The sequence below is a fragment of the Typopeltis vanoorti genome, chromosome 12, assembly GCF_054136105.1.
Source record: "Typopeltis vanoorti isolate ZY-2024b chromosome 12, IOZ_Tvanoo_1.0, whole genome shotgun sequence".
NCBI lineage: Eukaryota > Metazoa > Arthropoda > Arachnida > Uropygi > Thelyphonidae > Typopeltis > Typopeltis vanoorti.
Genome location: NC_143560.1, coordinates 88,868,024 through 88,887,194, shown reverse-complemented (window position 1 = coordinate 88,887,194; position 19,171 = coordinate 88,868,024). Strand labels below are relative to the sequence as shown.

Sequence of the window (19,171 nt, the reverse complement as noted above, 5' to 3'; positions counted from 1 at the left end):
TACGCAGTGAAGAGAGACGGCTCAAATGTGCCGCCATCTCGTGGTCTCTAACCCTAACACAATATATTTAATGTCTGAAATAATGTGGGTTCTACGGTCGATTTTCTTGAGTTTACAGGACGAAAAACCCGAGTTTCCGGGAGGAAAAACCTGCTTGCCCGTGCCAGAGATCGACTAACTCGGGAACCGGTCGAAAAAAGGCTTAGAAAAATTTCCTCTAGTCGCCGACTAGACTCGAAACCAAGACTTCCTTCGTGCGGCCTAGCGCGATGGTGTGCAAACGCCACATCCACTGAGCAATAATAATAATAATACATCACGAAAAATCTATTTCAAATAAAACTCTAGGCTATGTTTATCTAGGACAAAAGATCACAGTAGATAGAGGCTGCAATGATTAAATTATATATAGAATTCAATTTGGTTCAATATTCTCTAATAAACACTGTGAAGCACTCAAAGGAAACACTCAAGGGCTTTTTGGAGAAGCCCTGAATTGGTTTCTCCTCAAAACAGAAATTGGCTGTTGATGAGAAGCTAACTGCTACATGTACTGTTCTGGTCGCAGTATTCTATTCATATAGTTCCTATTTACATATACAGTTCAAAACTGCTGCCAGAAAGACTATTATAGGTACGATTCTAGTCGCCGACTAGAACTTTTGTGGTCATTTCTTCTCTCCCCTAGAATCAGAATGGAGGAAATTTTTCTAGGTGTTTTATCGGTCCATTCCCGAGTTAGCCGATCATTGGTACTTGCGAGTAGGGACTTTTTATTTAAAATACGTGTCGTTTTAATCCCTCATATGAAAGAAATCTACCCATAAATTCACAGATTTTCAGACATAATATTTAATATTAGGGGTTTAGGATCAGAGATGGTGGTGACTCTTTGCCATACGATTACGCCGGAAAATCTTGTTTCACTCTAGCATAGCTTTTAGAAGGATGGAGAACAACTTCCCAACCAGTGCCAGCTCTAGGGTATGTGACGTCCCTAGGTCAGTTTTATCAATGCATTGTAAGACAAGACAGGTATCATAAAATTCTTTATTGTTAAAAACAGTTTATAGTTATTGCCAAAAAAAGTGCATATAGAGCATTTTGTGGGGCACTATATGTACCACCAACGCCTCGACTCTCTGGTCCTCTTTAATACTATTACTTTTTTTACGATGTTGGCGCCTTAAAGCCATTGTGGCCTAGGCCGGTGCCTCTAGTACCTAAGCCTAGAGTCGGCCCTGTTCCCAACCAATCTTTAGTAAGTTAGTTACGGCTGCAGAAGGTCCACTTGTTGTTCTTCCTAAATTAAAGACATTGGAGGATATATTTATTTTATACCGGATCCCTTTTTTTACATTTGCAGTGTAGAATCATAGTTGTAAATCTTCGTCACCGTGGAATATCATTAGCCAGCCATAATTCAGCTGACATGATAATCAGTGTTGATTATGTTGACTGAGCGTTATTAGTTTGATTCTATATTCCATCAACATTGCCACACGCCTACATTTTAACAGAGGACATAACCGGTCAATGAGCAAACTAATTTTCTGAAGGGATTCCGGATTAACCGTTGGTTTATTTTATGATGAGATTTAATTTTTTCGAAAAACTTGGATTGTTTAAATTTTTCCGCGGATTATTTTTGTGCGTTTTCCAAAGCAAATTCCTGGCTGGAACAATAGTATTTCTTCGACAGGGATTAAAATATGGAGCATACCGATCGATGGCACTAAACTAAATCATTGTAACATAACGTCTGTCGTCTGTTCTGGTGACGATCTTTAAGGGACTGTTTAGTATACTAGCGATTTGAGTATCTAAGATGGATAGTGACAGCAGAGATATTATTAAAACACTTATTAACGCTTTTAAATTGGAAAAAACCACTGTAGAAATATCAGAGAAGGATCAGGTAGCTAACAACTTCATTGAATAAATGTCATTTTTAATTTTTGTATTTTATTTATTTTTATGAAGTGCCGCTCTTTTCATGATGGAAAAGGAAGACACGTGCTATACGTATGGATTTATTGCTAATTTGATTTACATTGGATAAATGTTAAAACGAGAAATGAGGTTAAGTTATCATTTGCTATGCATTCTTGTATTTCTCCTTCACTCGAAATGCAACATAATGTATATATATATATTGACATTGGGGCACTCAGGATTTAATCTTGGGGGGGGGGGGAGTTGAGTAGACGATTTGAGAATACACACTACGCATTGCATACGAGCTATGATTGAGTATCTGCAGTGATCGCCAATACATGATACTCGTGATCTCTGACCCAGCTCGGCCAAACGAAGTAGCGCCCGAGCACCACTTCATTCGCTTTGCATTCACAGCGGCCAGGATTCCCGAATGCTATAGGGCATTCCCACCTTATGTGATCGCTAATTCAACATAAATTATTTTAAAAAAATAATAATTTTAACTAGGAAAATATTTTTGGAAATTTTTCTATGTGTTTTTTTCCTTTTTCTTTTGGGGGGCCAGGGCCCCTTGGCCTCCTCCCTGGGTGCGCCAATGTATATTGATAACGTGAAAAAAAATCATTAGGAACATTTTTCAATATTATATATTGTAGCAAATGAGCGCTTATGATTTGATTCCAGAAATTGTGACAGATTTTAGGCATGCTCCCCAATCATTGTCTTTTGCACCAAGAATCTTATGTCAAAGAAATTTACCATAAAAGAGTTTTCTCTTTTAATTTTACACATCATGGGAAAACTCAGAAAACAGCTTGAAGGAAAAGAGATTAATATGGCATCGGTCATTATTATTATTACTATGTGACACCTCCAGGGAGTAGTTAAGAAGTACTTGATGATGGCAATAACAGATTGTGTGCTTAAATCAAAATGGATTAACAAAATAGGTGTTAAATGGATGAATAGGGAAATCAAACAGGAATTGTAAAAGACAAGATTATGGAGAAAATGTAAACTTGGAAGATATGAACAGCTAAATGAAATATATAAAGTGCAGGCAAGAAGAGTGACAAGTATAACAAGAAAGGCAAAATTAGATTATGAGAAGAGACTATTGAAACCAGTTAAGAAAAAAATAATTTTTTGTTAGTGTAGCTAGCAAGAAAAAAGAATGATTGTGGAAGGATAACTCAGCGAGATCAAGATGGCACAAGAGTGACCAAAGAAGAAGTTTAGTGGAGTTGTTCAGTGATCATTTTGCTAAGCTTTTTCATACAGATGGTAATGATACTGTTCTAAGGAAAAAGGAAGTTGAGGAATCAACACTTTAACCTACTTCCATGAAGGTGAATAAGGTAAAATGATTATTTAAGCCCTCTTGATGTGAATAAGGCCATTGGACTGGAATGAAATTTCATCACATGCTATGAAAGAATGTGCTAAGGAACTGACACTTTTGTTGACTTGGTTGTTTAATGAGTCTAGTGTCCTTAACAATCCCTAATGAGTAGAAAGAGTGCAAAAGTTGTTCCATTGCATAAAAGTGGAAGCAAAAGAGATGTTTCAAATTACAGACCAGTTTGCATTTCTGGAGTGGTTAAGGTCTTGGAGAGATTGGTTAGGAATAGAATACAGGATTGGGTGGATAAGATAAAGATTCTGTGTAGAGGTCAACATGGGTTTATTAAAGGGAGGTCTTGTTTTGCAAATTTACTTACATTTTATAATAAGGCCTGGATAGGGGTTATTCATACACAGTGATACTTCTGGATTTTTCCAAGGCATTTGACAGGCTACCACATAAGAAACTGATGTATAAGTTATGACAAATGTAATTGGAAAATCTGCTGGTCAATTGGATAGCAAACTGGCTTTCTAATCGATATGAAATGGTGGTGTATATAGGTGCCATGTCTCTCAGGAGGAGAGTTATCATTGGAATCCCACAGGGTTCTGTTCTGTATAGATGTGCCATGTTTCCATGTCATATCAGGAAGAGAGTTACCAGTGGAGTCCCACATGGTTCTATTCTAAGACTACTGCTGTTTAATTTGTTTGTTAATGATACTGCAAGTGGTTTACAAGCTGATATTTAGCTGTTTGCAGATGATGCTAATCTGGGAAAAGTTATTAGGAATTATTCAGATGTACTGCTTCAGAGCAATTTGAATAAAATGGCTACATGGGCTGACAAGTGGGGACTTCAGTTTACCATCAGTAAATGTAAGGTTTCAAAAAAAGTAAAGACATTGTATTACAGAAGGTGGAGTAAGCAAGGGATCTTGGGATATTAGTGGATAAAGAATTGAAGTTTAACTGCAAAAGTAATAAAAACAGCACAAAGAAATGCCAGTATACTAAGAAGAACACTGACAAGTCAAGATAAGGATGTGATCCTTCTGCTCTACAAGGCTTTGATTAGATAACATCTGGACTACTGCATATTGATTTGGTCAGCTCTGGAAAATGTTCAGAGACAAATAACAAAAGCAATATCGGGATTGTGGAATACTGACTATGAAGACAGGTTGAGAGAACGTAAATTGCAGACTAGTAAATAGGCAGAAGAGGGGCAATATGATTGAGACATATAAATTGTTAAGGGGTGCTTATCGATACCCAGGATATTTTTCAAAGCATTGAAGCAGGGAAGGGTATAGAGACAAGAAGTCATTCTTGGAAGTTGTATAAAGGTGTGGTGCATAAGAGAGTGCAGCATGACTGTTTTCCATGGAGAGTGGTTGGTGAGTGGAATGTATTGTTGAATGAGGTGGCAAGTGCACAAACATTGCACCCAATTTAAAACAAGGTATGATAAACATTATCTCCATTAAAATTCAGCTTACTATTGCCTCACTTGATGAGTCTTGACTCCACAAGGTGTTTGTATAATCATAATTTATTATTGTATTAACAATATGTTAATTTTGAATTTCACTGTTTTTATTGTTATTTTTTCTAGGTAAAGTGACATTGATGTAATATGATAAAGATAATTTAAGTGTTGATAAAGATAGTGTTATTCAAGTAGCCATTTGTAATCAAATAGAAACATTTTGTTTGGAAGCACTTGATTAGAGTGACCCTGGTCATGACTGTTGCTTATTGTCATCCTGTGAGTAAAAGCAGTTTTTGATTGCTTCAGACTGTCAACATACTTAGATACAGTGCTGATCCTAATTATTATCGATTATTATCCTTCACCCAACTTCAAATGGGTGAAGGATGATAATCAATACAATGGGGAGATGGAGTAGACCTGTCACATTACCAGGTCTAGCCTACTCCATCTCCCCATGAATACCTCTCAACAGCTTAAACATCTCAATCACATCTCACAACTGTATTCTATCTGCCAAACTTTTCAGATTATATCCCACAATGAATCTTTTGGCCCCATAGAGAGCTGATATAATATGTCTTCACACGATTCTCATGGCTGACATTCTACAGTCCAGAAATCATTTTGTCAACTGCTTTTGTACCCTTCCAAATTCCAGTATCCAGATATAATCTGAATGAGGCCTTACATTTACCGTTTGATTTTTGTTGATTAACCACCTTACCGGCCATTATGGATCAAATACGCATCCGCATACACTTCGTATCCATCATATATTTCAATGTAATATCAATGGTATTACAATTTTAATATGCACTTCGCAACCATGATAACTTGAACATCTATAGACATCTTGGCCGGTAACATGGTTAACATCCTTCTCAGCATTGTAGCAATCCCATGAGTTGTCTTTACTACCCCTATAATATGTCTCTTGAATTTCTATTGACTGTCATCCCAAGATCCTCCAGTAGAGTATGCAGCCTCTCATTTGTAGATCCCAAAATTCAAACTTACATTCAGCAACATTTAACTGCCATCACGTCATTTGCACACTTTTCATTTTATTCTGATCTTACTGAAGAACCGCTACATTAGCATTACACCTAATGATGCTCCCCATCATCTGCAAACAGCTAAGAATCTCCTTGCAGTCCAGAGACAATATTGTTGACAAAGTCTGAAAATAATGGTCCTGGAAGAAAATGCTGTGGATAGATATTGATAACCTTCCTTCTCCCTGGTACTATTCTCCCCCCCCCCCACAACACTTTGATATCAATCAGATAGTCAATTCTCAATCCACTCAAATAATTTGATATCTAAACCCCATTTGTTGCAATAACTTCTGTGGCAACCTGTCAAATACCTTTTGAAAAATTGAGAAAAATCACAGTGCATTTCCCTCATCAGCTACTCTTGTCACTTTATTATAAAAGTAACTTAATTATTGAATCAAAAGTTTCTTCTGATTTAGTAATCTGGTGCTGATCACAGATAATATTATCTACTGTCCCAAACTATATACGAGCCGTTAACATTATCTCCAAAATCTTAACTATAACAGAAGTAATACAAACTGTTCTATAGTTTAATGTCACCATCCTTATCCTGTTTTGTCTCTGAGCAACTTATATGTTCTTAGGAAGGACCTCCCACGATGAGTCTTTTGATTCCATGGAGGCCTGCATAATAATAATAATAAAAAAGTCTTGGCATAATTTTTTTTTTTTTTTTAACTAAACCAATTTAGCTTATATTTTGTTTGTTATTCATTCCCATTTTAACCCTTGCATGCATCATGTCCACTGTGATGGACGGCTACTATTGGGTTTACTTCACAGCTCCATGAGACATGTTTTGTAACCTCTGATGCACAGTCCACTCCAGTGGATTTCCTCTGCATAGTGGTGTTACCTAGTGGCTAAGAATGCGACTTCCACAGTCGTAAATTGCTTTTAATTTGTACTGTATAGTCAAGATGGTGGATTTGATTTCTGTTGATTAACATCCTTCTCAGCATTGTAGCAGTCCTATGAGTTGTCTTTACTACCCCTACAATATGTCCCTTGAATTTCTATCGACTATCATCCCAAGATCCTCCAGTAGAGTATGCAGCCTCTCATTTGTAGATTCCAAAATTCAAACTTACATTCAGCAACATTTAACTGGCATCCCGTCATTTGCACACTTTCAGCTTATTCAGATCTTACTGAATTACTTCAATCACATACAGTCAGATAGCAGGTGCACATGGCAGTACAATTTCCACAAGAGTATTTTATGGAAAAGCCTCAAGTGTGGTAAATAAATATATTTCAATTTATTATAGTATCTAATGTTACCTGAAATGTAATTTTTTCATTGAAGCTTTATAACTACGTTGATATCATACAATATATACCTGTCCACTGTAGTGGACTGCATGCATGTTGGGTAATAAAAGACCAAGCCAAGTGTTTACACCCTAGTGCTGCTCAGTGGAACAAATGCGGTTGAATTTTATAGAAATGACTATAGCTAATGCAATAGCCAATGAAAGATAATGTAGAAGTGGACATTGTGTAATGTATATCCATGCACATTCTGATAATAATAACAATGAAATTACAATATCCACCTCTACATTATCTTTCATTTCAATATTCCAGAAACAAGCTCCAGCTCAGAGGAGGAAATTGATGAGAGTGTGAATGAACTGGTTGACAATCCTCCTATTTGCCTTGTACAGTAGAACTGTGTGCTTGGAAGAAAACAAAAAAGACAAAGTACAGATGGACCGATGCAGACAATTCTTTTGTGGGAAGCCTCTACACAAGAATGTTCAAGGGAACAGTCCTATAGTTTTAGAACACATTGTGTATGAAACAAATTTGTATACAGAACGGGAAAGAGAATTTGTGTTTTACAGTGGCTGAGTTAAAAAACATTTCTGGGAATGAATTTGGTGATGTCGTACATCAAATACCCCAGAATTAGATCATATTGGTTGTCAGATGATGTACTGAGGATGAATCTGATCGCAAATGCAATGCCAGTGAATAGATTTGAAGCGATTATGAGATTTCTGCATTTCACTGACAACACAGCCCTAGACTTCAACAACAGATAGACTTTTCAAGATCAGGCCCGTACTTGATCACTTACAAAATTCATTTTTGAGAGCAGGTGACCCGGAAAACATCAGTCAATTGATGAACAGATAATCCCTTTCAAAGGTTGAAGCACGATAAAGCAATATGTGCCAAAGAAGCCTAAACCGTGGGGACTCAAAGTCTGGGTTTGTGCTGGTAGCTCTGGTTATGTTTATCGGTTCGAAGTGTACCAAGGAGCGAATGGTGAAGGAGAGAATATCAGTGAATTTGGTGTGTGTTCTGATGTTGTTCTTCGTCTCTGTGATGATCTTCTTCATGAAGGCCACAAAATGTTCTTCGATAATTTATTTACAAGCATTCCCATGCTTGAAGAACTCAAAAAACATGGCATTTATGATACTGGAACCTGTCAGGCCAACAGATTAGAGGGGCTCAATCACAACTACCAATGGAGAAAGAATTGAAAACAGAAGGCCGGGGTTTATTCAGATCAGTTACGAATGAGAACAATGTAACAATTACGCGGTGGGTAGATAATTCTTCTATCCATATTGCATCAACATGTGCCAAACATCATCCCCAAGACCTAACTGAATGGTGGAGCAAGAAGGAAAAGAAGATTAACAATATAACCCACCCGTTTGCTGTAACATACTATAACACTCATATGGGGGGGGGTGTAGACCCGATGGATCAGTGCATAGCACTCTATCCACACTGGCGTCGCAATAAGCGATTGTACCTCAGAGTGTTTTTTTTTCATTTCATCGATGTTGCAGTTGTGAACTCCTGGTTTTTACACAGGACAGCAGGAAGCAATTTACCCCTTCTGGATTTCAAGACTTCAATTTCAAGAGCACTAATAAATGTCGGCACACATGACCAGACAGGAGTCAAAAGAGGACGACCGAGCTCAACCTCTCCTAGTCTGAAAAGACGTGCACTCACCAAAGCTCCACCGGAAGTAAGATTCCACGAAGGTAATCACTGGCCAAAGCTGACAGATATCAAGAATGCAAATAGATGGCATGATACACATTGCAAAAGAAAAACGAAGTACATTTGTGTAAAGTGCAACGAACTACTGTGCCTGGACTGCTTTGCCAGCTTCCATTCGGAAAAATGAATGTCTGTAAGCCTAAATGCATATAGTCCACTACAGTGGACATGATTGAAAATTGGATTGAATGTATGAAAAAAATTGAAATAAAATTTACAATGTTTTCTTATATCCTAAATAGCCCTAAAATACTAAAATACTTAAAATATTTTTTTAATCACCATTTTGGAAATTCATGCATGAGAGGGTTAAAGTAATCGTGAATAACAAATTTAATTTAAATAGGTTTTCTTTAAAGGAATACTGTAAACTGTATCCATGGCATGATCGGAAAGGCCAGATCTACCATAGTTATTAAATTCAATGAGTCATTTATGTCAGATACTCTACACAGAATTGACTGGAAAGGCACCTGTTCATTACATAACACAAAAACTTAGTATGAGCACATATTTAAGGAAGCCTCTGAAATTCTAATTAACCACCCTAATCTCAACAATAATGATGGTCTAAAAATTCCAAGAACATGGATGGCACATATTCTACCCACGTTCTAAGAGGTCATTATAAATTATAATTCGGACTGTAGGACTGCATGATCTTAGCCTTAATATAATAAAGAATTTATGTTAAATTACTGATTGGGCAGCCACTATTGCTATATTAAAAGATACAAATTTGTTGTCTGCTATATAAAAATAGGATATAGCATGATGTAGGTTTTTTTCCCTGCTAGAGGTCAGGCCAGTAGAATAAGAGATGATCAAATTAGTGTCACTTTGGCATACTGTTTTAATTGTAATGTAACTTGTCTGTATGTAAAAATGCATGTGTACTCAAGGTGATGACCTAAATATGAAGGTTGAAACATTGGGAAATTAAATTAATTATTCTTAACATGGTAGTAGTCTTCATAATTCTATCAAAATGAAAGTTGATCACTGTCTAACATTAAAAGAAAAAACTGCATTCTGTTAGTCTGCTTTTGTAAGAGATGGAAAAAAGGTAGTGAAAAAAAATCCTGTCACATCTTAGGAAAACTAAAAAGTTTCATTGAAAATACTTAAAAAGCATTTTAGAATTTGATATTTGAACCCAGCAGTGAAGCTGTTTAGATTTTGTTTGGCAGCTCCTTAACCAATAAACAAACTACAACCAATCAGATCTATGTGGTGCTTATTAAACCCTTTACTGTACTGAAGCAGCAGAGCTGATCGGTTGGATTTAGGAAAAATTACATCTTGAGTCAGTGCCAGATTAAGGGGCGGGCTGACCAGGTGCTGAAACTAAGGCCGGCCTTAGAGCCTGTGCTCATTCCACAAATAATTACCGATAATAAAAACCTAAAATAGTCAATTTAAATGAATTAAGAAAACATTGTATGGATTTGCATTCAATTCTTAATAATGAAAATGGTAGTGACATTGATTGGAACAAACGCTTTGAAGAAATTAAATCTCTAAACAGTTTGCTTCCAGAAAACATCAATTCTCCGTTAGAAACTTTACAATTTTTAAAAGCAAGTAATTTACAGAATGTAGTTCTAGATACTTGGGTTGCATTGAGAATTTTGCTGACAATTCCTATAATGGTAGCAACAGCTGAAAGAAGTTGTAGCAAATTAAAACTTATCAAAACACATTTGCCATCGACAATGGGGAGTGAGAGATTAAATTCTTTAGTCTTGTTATCTGTTGAAAATGCTGTTGCTCAGAAAATAGACATTAGTGAAAGAATAAAAGCTTTTGCAGATTTAAAATCAAGAAAAAATTATATCTAAATTATAATTGATAAAATTAAAATTACAGTGAAATCAATACTTCTTGTAATCATTTTTGTTTCTTTTTTATGTAGTATATCTGAGTGAATAAAAATAAGTAGAAATGTTGAAGTTATGAAATTATTAATAATTTAAAAAAATACTTATACTTACAATTAGAAAGTACATAAGTATAAAAAAAACTTAGGGACATCACGCACGGAGTCTGCCTGTGGTGCAAAATTATCTTGGTCTGGTACTGCCTTGAGTACATTTTTATTAAGGAGCCTGAAGTACAAAACTCTTTGGTTTTCAAAATCATTTAATAATGAAGTTATGAAAAAAAAAAATTTGTCCATATGTGTTTGAGTGTGGAAACTTAACAGTATATCAATTTTCTAGGTACTCTGAGGTTAACATAATAATAACAAGGATTATTATTACCAGGTCTATAGATCTGGTAATGGTGGTGGTGAGAAGGAAATGTAGAAGCAAATTGGTATGGCTAATAAAAAACAGGTGATCATTATGGATATTTTCAGTTATGGAATAGAGAATTGGGGCTTCTGACCTAATGTCCAATCCTCACCTCACGTAGCACCCCGTTAGTAGGTATCTACTGGGTACTGAACGAATGAGGATGAACTGGCAATTTGGAACTTAGCTGACCAAATTGTAGTATCTTAAATCGCAATGCATATGATGATACAACATGATAAGATTGCATGCCAGCTGAGGGTATCGCCTGGATAAACAAGACCCCTGCTGTTTTCATCAGGAAACTAGGGTGAACAGTGAAAAGTCAGTTACTGGAACAAGCTCCAAATCAATATCTAGAAGAAGAAGAATAATCCAACATCAGAAGAACTGAAGATAGGCACCATCAGTATACAAAGCATTAATGGAATGGAAATAGAAACTGCAGAAGAATTGGAAAAGTATCATATGGACATGATTGACTGATACAAAGAAGACAAAAACAAGCGAGATCTTAATTATTGTCTGAAAATAATAAGGATGTTATTTTCAGCCAGTAATGATCAAGAAAAGGAAGGAATAGCAATCGCATTTAATACCAAACATGAAGATAAACTTCTCGATTGGAAGGCAGTTTCAAGTAGAGTTATGTGGGCGAGGAGATAGACAATGCAACTTGTTTGTGCCTATGGTCCCACAGAGGGTTCTTGCAAGGAAGAAGTGGAGACTTTTTTTTTGTCATTAGAACAGGCAGGTGACATAAAGAAAATGGAAAAAGTTGTCCTTGTTGGAGATTTGGACAGCAGAGTAGTAAATGAATCTCACCAGGCATATAGGAACATTTTGGGAAAATTTGAAGAAAAGGGCAAAGCTAATAATAATGACAAGATTAATTAAATTAAGGGGATATTAGATCCCACATTGTTTTAAAACTGAATAAGAAACTCAAAGATTGGAATCAGAGAGTTTCATGCCGAATATAGTATAAAAAACTATAACAGTATCAGTGAATACTAGCGTGAGCTGAATGCAAGTAGTCCTAGAACGTAGTACAAACACGGGCAACTCGTTGCAAAGGTGGGGAAAGTTCTGATCACTATTCTTTGGTAATTACCATAATGTAAAACATTTCCTAGGAAATGTATGCTATTTTTACATTATGGTAGGGAGGTCACTACCCAGACCGATTTCAGCCTTTATTGAGGCTTCATCAGTGAGTAGCTAGACCAAATTATTAATACCAAAGGGTATAGCGAAAAGAACTTGTATACTCTGCTATACGAGTTGTCCAAAAAGGTGCACCCATTAAGTTACTTAAGTATAAAGAGCCAACAGGCTTCATTTCGGTGATATAAACATTAATTAAATTAATGGGATATTAGATCCCACATTGTTTTAAAACCGAATAAGAAACTCAAAGATTAGAATTGGAGAGTTTCATGCTGAATATAGTATGAAAAACTATAAAAGTATCGGCGAATACTGCCGTGAACTGAATGCTAGTCCTAGAACGTAGTACAAACACGGGCAACTCGTTGCAAAGGTGGGGAAAGTTCTGATCACTATTCTTTGGTATTTACCATAATGTAAAAACACATTTCCTAGGAAATGTATGCTGTTTTTACATTATGGTAGGGAGGTCACTACCCAGACTGGTTTCAGCCTTTATTGAGGCTTCATCAGTGAGTAGCTATACTAAATTATTAATGCAACGCGTTGCCTGTGTTTGTACTACGTTCTAGGACTACTTGCATTGAACTCACACTTGTATTTGCCGATACTTTTATAGTTTCTTATACTATATTTGGCATGAAACTCTCTGATTCCAATCTTTGAGTTTCTTATTCGGTTTTAAAACAATGTGGGATCTAATATCCCCTTAATTTAATTAATGTTTATATCGCTGAAATGAAGCCTGTTGGCTCTTTATATTTAAGTAATAATGACAAGTATTTACTGGACTTCTTCTCATTAAGGACTAATCATTACTAACATGTTTCAATATAAAGATGTTCACACGGAGAGAAGAGACACAAGAAAATAGAAAAGTCTCATTGACAACAACATTGGTGATAGTGATATCAACATGCTAATTCAGGATACAAGAGTGTACAAAGGATTTGAAATTTTTGAAGTGACCATTACTTTTTACTAAGCAGGGTAAAAATGGATACCACATTAAAAGAACAGTATGTAAGAAAGTTTTAAAAATAATTAAAGTTGAGCTGCTTTTACAGGTAAATTCTAGACTTGACTATGTAAACATTATTGAAACAAATCAAACCTTATAGTTTCACTGCAAAGTCTGAAGAAGAAATCGATTGATTTAGCTAGGGAGGCATGCAGTGAAATTGTCTGCATGCATAGAAAATAAGCACACCATGGTGGACACAGAAGTTAAAGCAGTCCTGGAAAAAAAAAAAAAGAAAGGATACTAAAAGTTCCTAACAAATAAGTTAATTGATGTTCTAAAAGAATACAGAGAAAAATGTAAAGGTAGCTAAACGAAAGTAATGGGAAGACTTTGGTAAGAATATGGAAAATAAATATCAGGAAGGCAGCGAAATATTCTGGAGGCTACTGAACAAGCTTAGAAGTGGAAGAAATACATGTAATGGTGGATGGCTTTCTTCTCTTCACATTTCTCTAATCTTTTATTGCATTTGAGCAGTGTGATATCAACTGTTTTTTTTCCTATACATAAATAATTTCTCTCATGACTTCAAATCTTATCCATAGTTATTTCAGGATATTAAGTCCAAAAATAGTATGAGAATAGTATTCAAGAATAGTATGGAGATCATGTACGTTAGTTATAGAAGCTCTTGAAGCTCAGGATATCTAAGTACTGCAGAATTTGTTATGATTGGAGAAATGAAGCATGCTGGTCTTCAATTGGGCGATAACAATCTGGTCAGCTCTACCAAAACACAGTCCTGTCCTTTTTCTTGGCAAAAGTTCTTAGTTCATCTCCCATCACCTAACTTGCTAGAAAAGACCAAATCTCTGTTTTTGATATAACAGAGATAGAATATTTTTATATTCCTCAGCCCAGTAAAACGTGATATTATTTTCTGTACAAATTCTAGATCCATGTAAACTTATAATACTGTTCTCACATTTCAGATGACACACCATACACCTCCCTTAAAATTCTTGATTCTGTCAAGAAGAGAATATTTAGCTACTCACTGATTTTTCTCTCTCACAGATCCACTTCCATCTCACTATCCCACAGTCTGTTTCGACTTTATTCCTTTTTTGCAGGTCTTACATAGGCACTATTTCATTGAACTAGCATCCATCATTCCTACATTTTCCACTAGACACATAAAATGTCTCTAGTGAAAATGGAGGGAATGATGGACAAGCATCTTTCTGACTGCCACAGCCATTTAAGGTTCAACTGCTAATCCACCGAACTTTTCACGCTATAGAAAGTATCCCCAAGGACTACTGTTCCCACTCTTCTAACAGAACATTAGTAGCTTCCTTCTCAGATAACTCATGTCTACTTACATCATAATTTCTATAGGTTCTGAAACCTCAAGCAGGACTGATATATATAAAAAAAAAAAAATTGTGTGGAATTGATATTAAAAAATAGGGTATGTGGTTGTACCCCGATATTTATTTTTTTACCAAATGTCTAATATCAGATGCATAAAATTTGTAGTTATTCATGAAGCTTTTCTATATTTCAAACAGGTTCCATATATACAGACAAATGATGGCCAAAAAATATTTGGTTTCATTGCCATAACCAGGCATCTGGCAGAATTATATGCAAAAAATGGACTTACTGGTAAGAACTAATTCTTTTGTTTTAAAATAAGGTGTTATCACAGCATAATATTTGAATCCCTGTCCTTTTTTTGGAGGGGAGGGGGCAGTGTTTAAATAATTGCAAAAAATCCGAACTATCTGACTTCAGAATGATTACTTTCAGGTTATTTTTAATATTATCTGTCAAGTTTGAAGTTATGTGTTCAGATAATCAATGAAACTGTAAATAACAGAATTTGGAATATTTTACTGTTATGATTTTCATTAGGAGTTTGTTGACATAATTGGTTGAAATACAAATAACAGACATCAGAATGATAATTTTTTGAAGTTTTGAAGTTTCAATGACATTCATATAATCATTAAAACTACAAATGATGTGATGATTAAATTTCTTATGTCAGAGTTAGAAAAAGTCGGATGTTGTTACGATGCATTCTAGTTGCCGGCCTGGCCAACCAGGGCTGGCAATCAGAACATGACTAAATTAATGAGACTTGGATGATTCAGCAGGAAGCTACTACATCATGCAGAGTGCTCTCTTCCAGTCTTTGCTACATATAGTCTTATAAATAAAAATAATAATTACTGAATTCTAGAAATTGTTTACAGCTCAACCATTCACATATCAAAAAAAAAAAAAAAAAATTAGCCGATGCCTTTTATTCTCCTATAGGGAGTAGATGATTCTGTTTAGTCCTATCTACCTTTGGAGACTGAGGGGAAGGGGGAAAGTTCAATCTCCACCGGTAGCCAATCAAAGATAGCTAGCCCAAGACTATCACTAATTATACATGGCACCGGTCAAGAGATGTGGCCATCTCGTGGTCCCTAATCCTAATACTATGTTTTACTGTCTGAAAATAGTGTGGGTTCAACAGTTGATTTTGTTGAGTTTCTGGGAGGGAAAAAACCTGCGTTTCTGGGAGAAAAAAAACCTGCTTATCCATGCCAGAGATTGACTAACTCAGGAACTGGTCGAAAAAAGGCTTAGAAAAAGTTTCTCTAGTTGGCGACTAGAATCGAGCTCATGATACTTTTTCTTTGGGCGGTTTAGCTCTGAGGAGTGTAAACACCATTTCCACAGCTACACAGGCTCTAGAATGGTTGTTTAAAAAAAAAAGTTAATTTTTTTTTTTCAATTTATCAATGTTTATCAAAAAGACATTGAAAAATTGATAAATTTTTCAATGTCTTGTGACAAACAAGTTGGGAAACTGGTGTAAATGTTAGATGCAACACACATAAATTACTTCCACTATGAATTTTATAAATTAAAGATGCCAAGAAATTATATTCTTGGTTTAATCCTTTACCAAATGGAAGCAAACAAGGTTTGCACATGCAGTATCTTCATGACTGGGATGCTTGAATATAGAAGCTAATGACTTCACATCAATTGCTTTAGTATCTCATAACGCAAAGCACACATTCTTCATCATCATCATCATCAAATTCCTGCCATGTACCCTCAAGGGGTGTACAGGATATGATAGTACTACATGAAAAAAATTACATCATTATTAATTTCCTATCTACAATTTTCCTCCAAATCAGTCTGTTACTTGTCTGACTCCAACATTATCAGATCTTATATTTCTATCGTCTAAAGCACTTTGTATCGTATCAATCCACCTATATCTTGGCCTTCCTCTGGGACGTTTTGCTGCCACCCTGGCAGAGAACACTTGTTTTGCTAATCTTTCCTCGCCCATTCTTTTTAAGTGACCATACCACCTGAGATTAGCTCTGCTAACACATTCCTGGATGCTGACAATGTCAAGTTCTTTACTAATATCCTCGTTTTTAATATGATATTGCCATTGATGCCATCTGTTCATGCCTATAATCTTTCTCAGGACTCTCATATCTGTGGTCTCTAGTCTTTGGTCAAGTGTTTTACTTCTGACCCAGCTTTCAGATCCATAAGTTAAAACTGGTTTGAACACTGTCTTGTATACAGCTAATTTAGTGTTCCGACTAATTTCTCTCTTATTCCATATGAATTTATTCAATTGACTTCCCACCATACCAGCTTTGCTGATTCTGTTGTCTATTTCTATATTTAATTTACCATCTTCAGTAAAAATCGTGCCTAAATAGCTGAAATGTTTTACTTGTTCCACAGGTTCTCCATTCACAACACAGTTGACATTTTCAATGATTCTGCCTATTTTCATTGTCTTTGTCTTTTTATTGCTGACCTTCATACCATATCTATTACAACAGCTATTCAATTTAGTCAGAGAATCTTGCAGACCTGTAGCAGATTTATTTACAAGTATAACATCATCCGCATAAAGCAAAGAGCTGACATTAGCATCTCCAATTTTGATATCATGTTTAATACCACTTTCCTTCATAATGTGATCCATATAGATAATGAATAACAGAGGGGATAATGTACATCCTTGTCTCACACCAGATTTAACATTAAACCATCTTCCTGTACTTCCTTCAATTCTAACTGCTGACTCACAACTCAAATAAAGACTAAGTATTGCTTGGTATAATGCCCCATTCACACCATATAACTGCAGCGTATTGAATAGCTTCTCTCTTGGCACCTTGTCATATGCCTTTTCCAGATCGACAAAACTTAAATACAGATCTTTGTTATATTCCCATGCTTTCTCGACTATTTGTCGTAAAGTGAAGATCTGATCCTGACAGCCTCTATTTGGCCTGAATCCAGCTTGTTCTTCACCAAGCTTTTCTTCCACAATTCTTCTCAACCGTTTCTCAAGTATACTTGCATAGATCTTGCCAGGAACACTCAGTAGGGAAATACCTCTGTAATTCTCACATTCAGTTTTATTTCCCTTTTTATATATGGGTACTATGAGAGCTCTACTCCAATCATCGGGAATTCGTACCTCTGTCCAGGCTTTCTGAACTATGCAGTGCAGCCACTGTAAGACTCTTATACCACCATACTTCAGCATTTCTGGTCGAATATCATCTACTCCTGCTGCCTTTCCACATTTCAAGCCTTTGATGCCTTTTTCTACTTCAAGTATGGATATGTATTCCTGACTGCATGCCTGGTCAGTGTTTTTTACCACTGTGCTGTCATCACTGCTTGTTTCATTTAGCAGTTTTTCAAAGTAATTACTCCATACTTCAAGGATATCTTTTTCTCCCGTTTTCATGTCACCTTTATCATCTCTAATTCCTTTTACAGCACTCTTTCCTCCATTCTTAAGTTTCTTCAACAACCTCCAGAATATTTTGCCACCTTCTTGATATTTATGTTCTATATTCTTGCCAAAGTCCTCCCATGACTTTTGTTTAGCTAGTTTTACACAGTGTTTAGCATTCTTGCATTTGTCTCTATATTCTCTAAGAGCACAAGCTGACTTATTTGACAGGAACTTTTGGTATGCTTTCTTCTTTTCCTTCACTGCCTCTTTAACTTCCTGTGTCCACCAGGGAGTTCTGATTTTTTTTATCCTTACAGACAACCTCACCACATGCCTCTCTGGCAGAATCAATCAATGTTTTCTTCAGAGTTTGTCACTGAATATCCGAGGTTTTTGATTCCTGTTCTCACTCTTTCGTTTTTTCTTCAATAATCTTTGTGTATTTTAGCCTACAGTTCACATCTGAGAGCTGCTCAACTTTTATTCGCTTTAAAACTTTCTTACATGTTATTCTTTTCAATATGAAATTCAATTTTATCCTGCTCAAGACTAAATAGTGATCACTTCCAATTTCAAATCCTCTGTACACTCTGGTGTCCTGCACCAGGGAGAAAACATCACTAACAACAATAACATAGTCAATGAGACTTTTCTTATTCCTAGCCTCTTCTCTCCATGTGAATTTGTGCACATTTTTATGTTGGAACATGGTGTTAGTAATGACCAGTCCATGTCCTGAGCAGAAATCCAACAGATATTTGCCATTATTATTAGCTTTGCTCTTTTCTCCAAATTTTTCCAAAATATTTTTGTATGTCTCACACATTCTTTCAGACATATAATGCAATGCATTATGCATAGGGCAACTATCTACCTTTCTACCTTTTCTTTCTATCTATCTACCTTTTTCTCTCTCCAAAAGCTCTTAAGTGATCTCCAAGACCATTGTAAATCCCGCTAAGTGATTCTAAAGGGGTACTACTAAACTCATCACTCCTGTGATGAGTTTAGTAGTACCCCTGACCTTAAGTGATTAAGTCTGACCTTAATCACTACAAGGCAGAA

The 19,171-nt window shown here is 35.9% G+C and overlaps 1 protein-coding gene across 1 annotated transcript in view; it reads left to right on the top strand.

Moving 5' to 3' along the window:
* Positions 1-1,267: 1,267 nt before the first annotated feature.
* AIMP3 (aaRS-interacting multifunctional protein 3) overlaps positions 1,268-19,171 on the top strand; it is a 76,911-nt gene continuing 59,007 nt past the window's right edge. The window contains exons 1-2 of the mRNA XM_090401844.1: positions 1,268-1,918; positions 14,886-14,982. Coding sequence (XP_090257970.1) covers positions 1,829-1,918; positions 14,886-14,982 — 187 coding nt within the window. The 5' untranslated portion in view covers positions 1,268-1,828. The remainder of the gene's footprint in view (positions 1,919-14,885; positions 14,983-19,171) is intronic.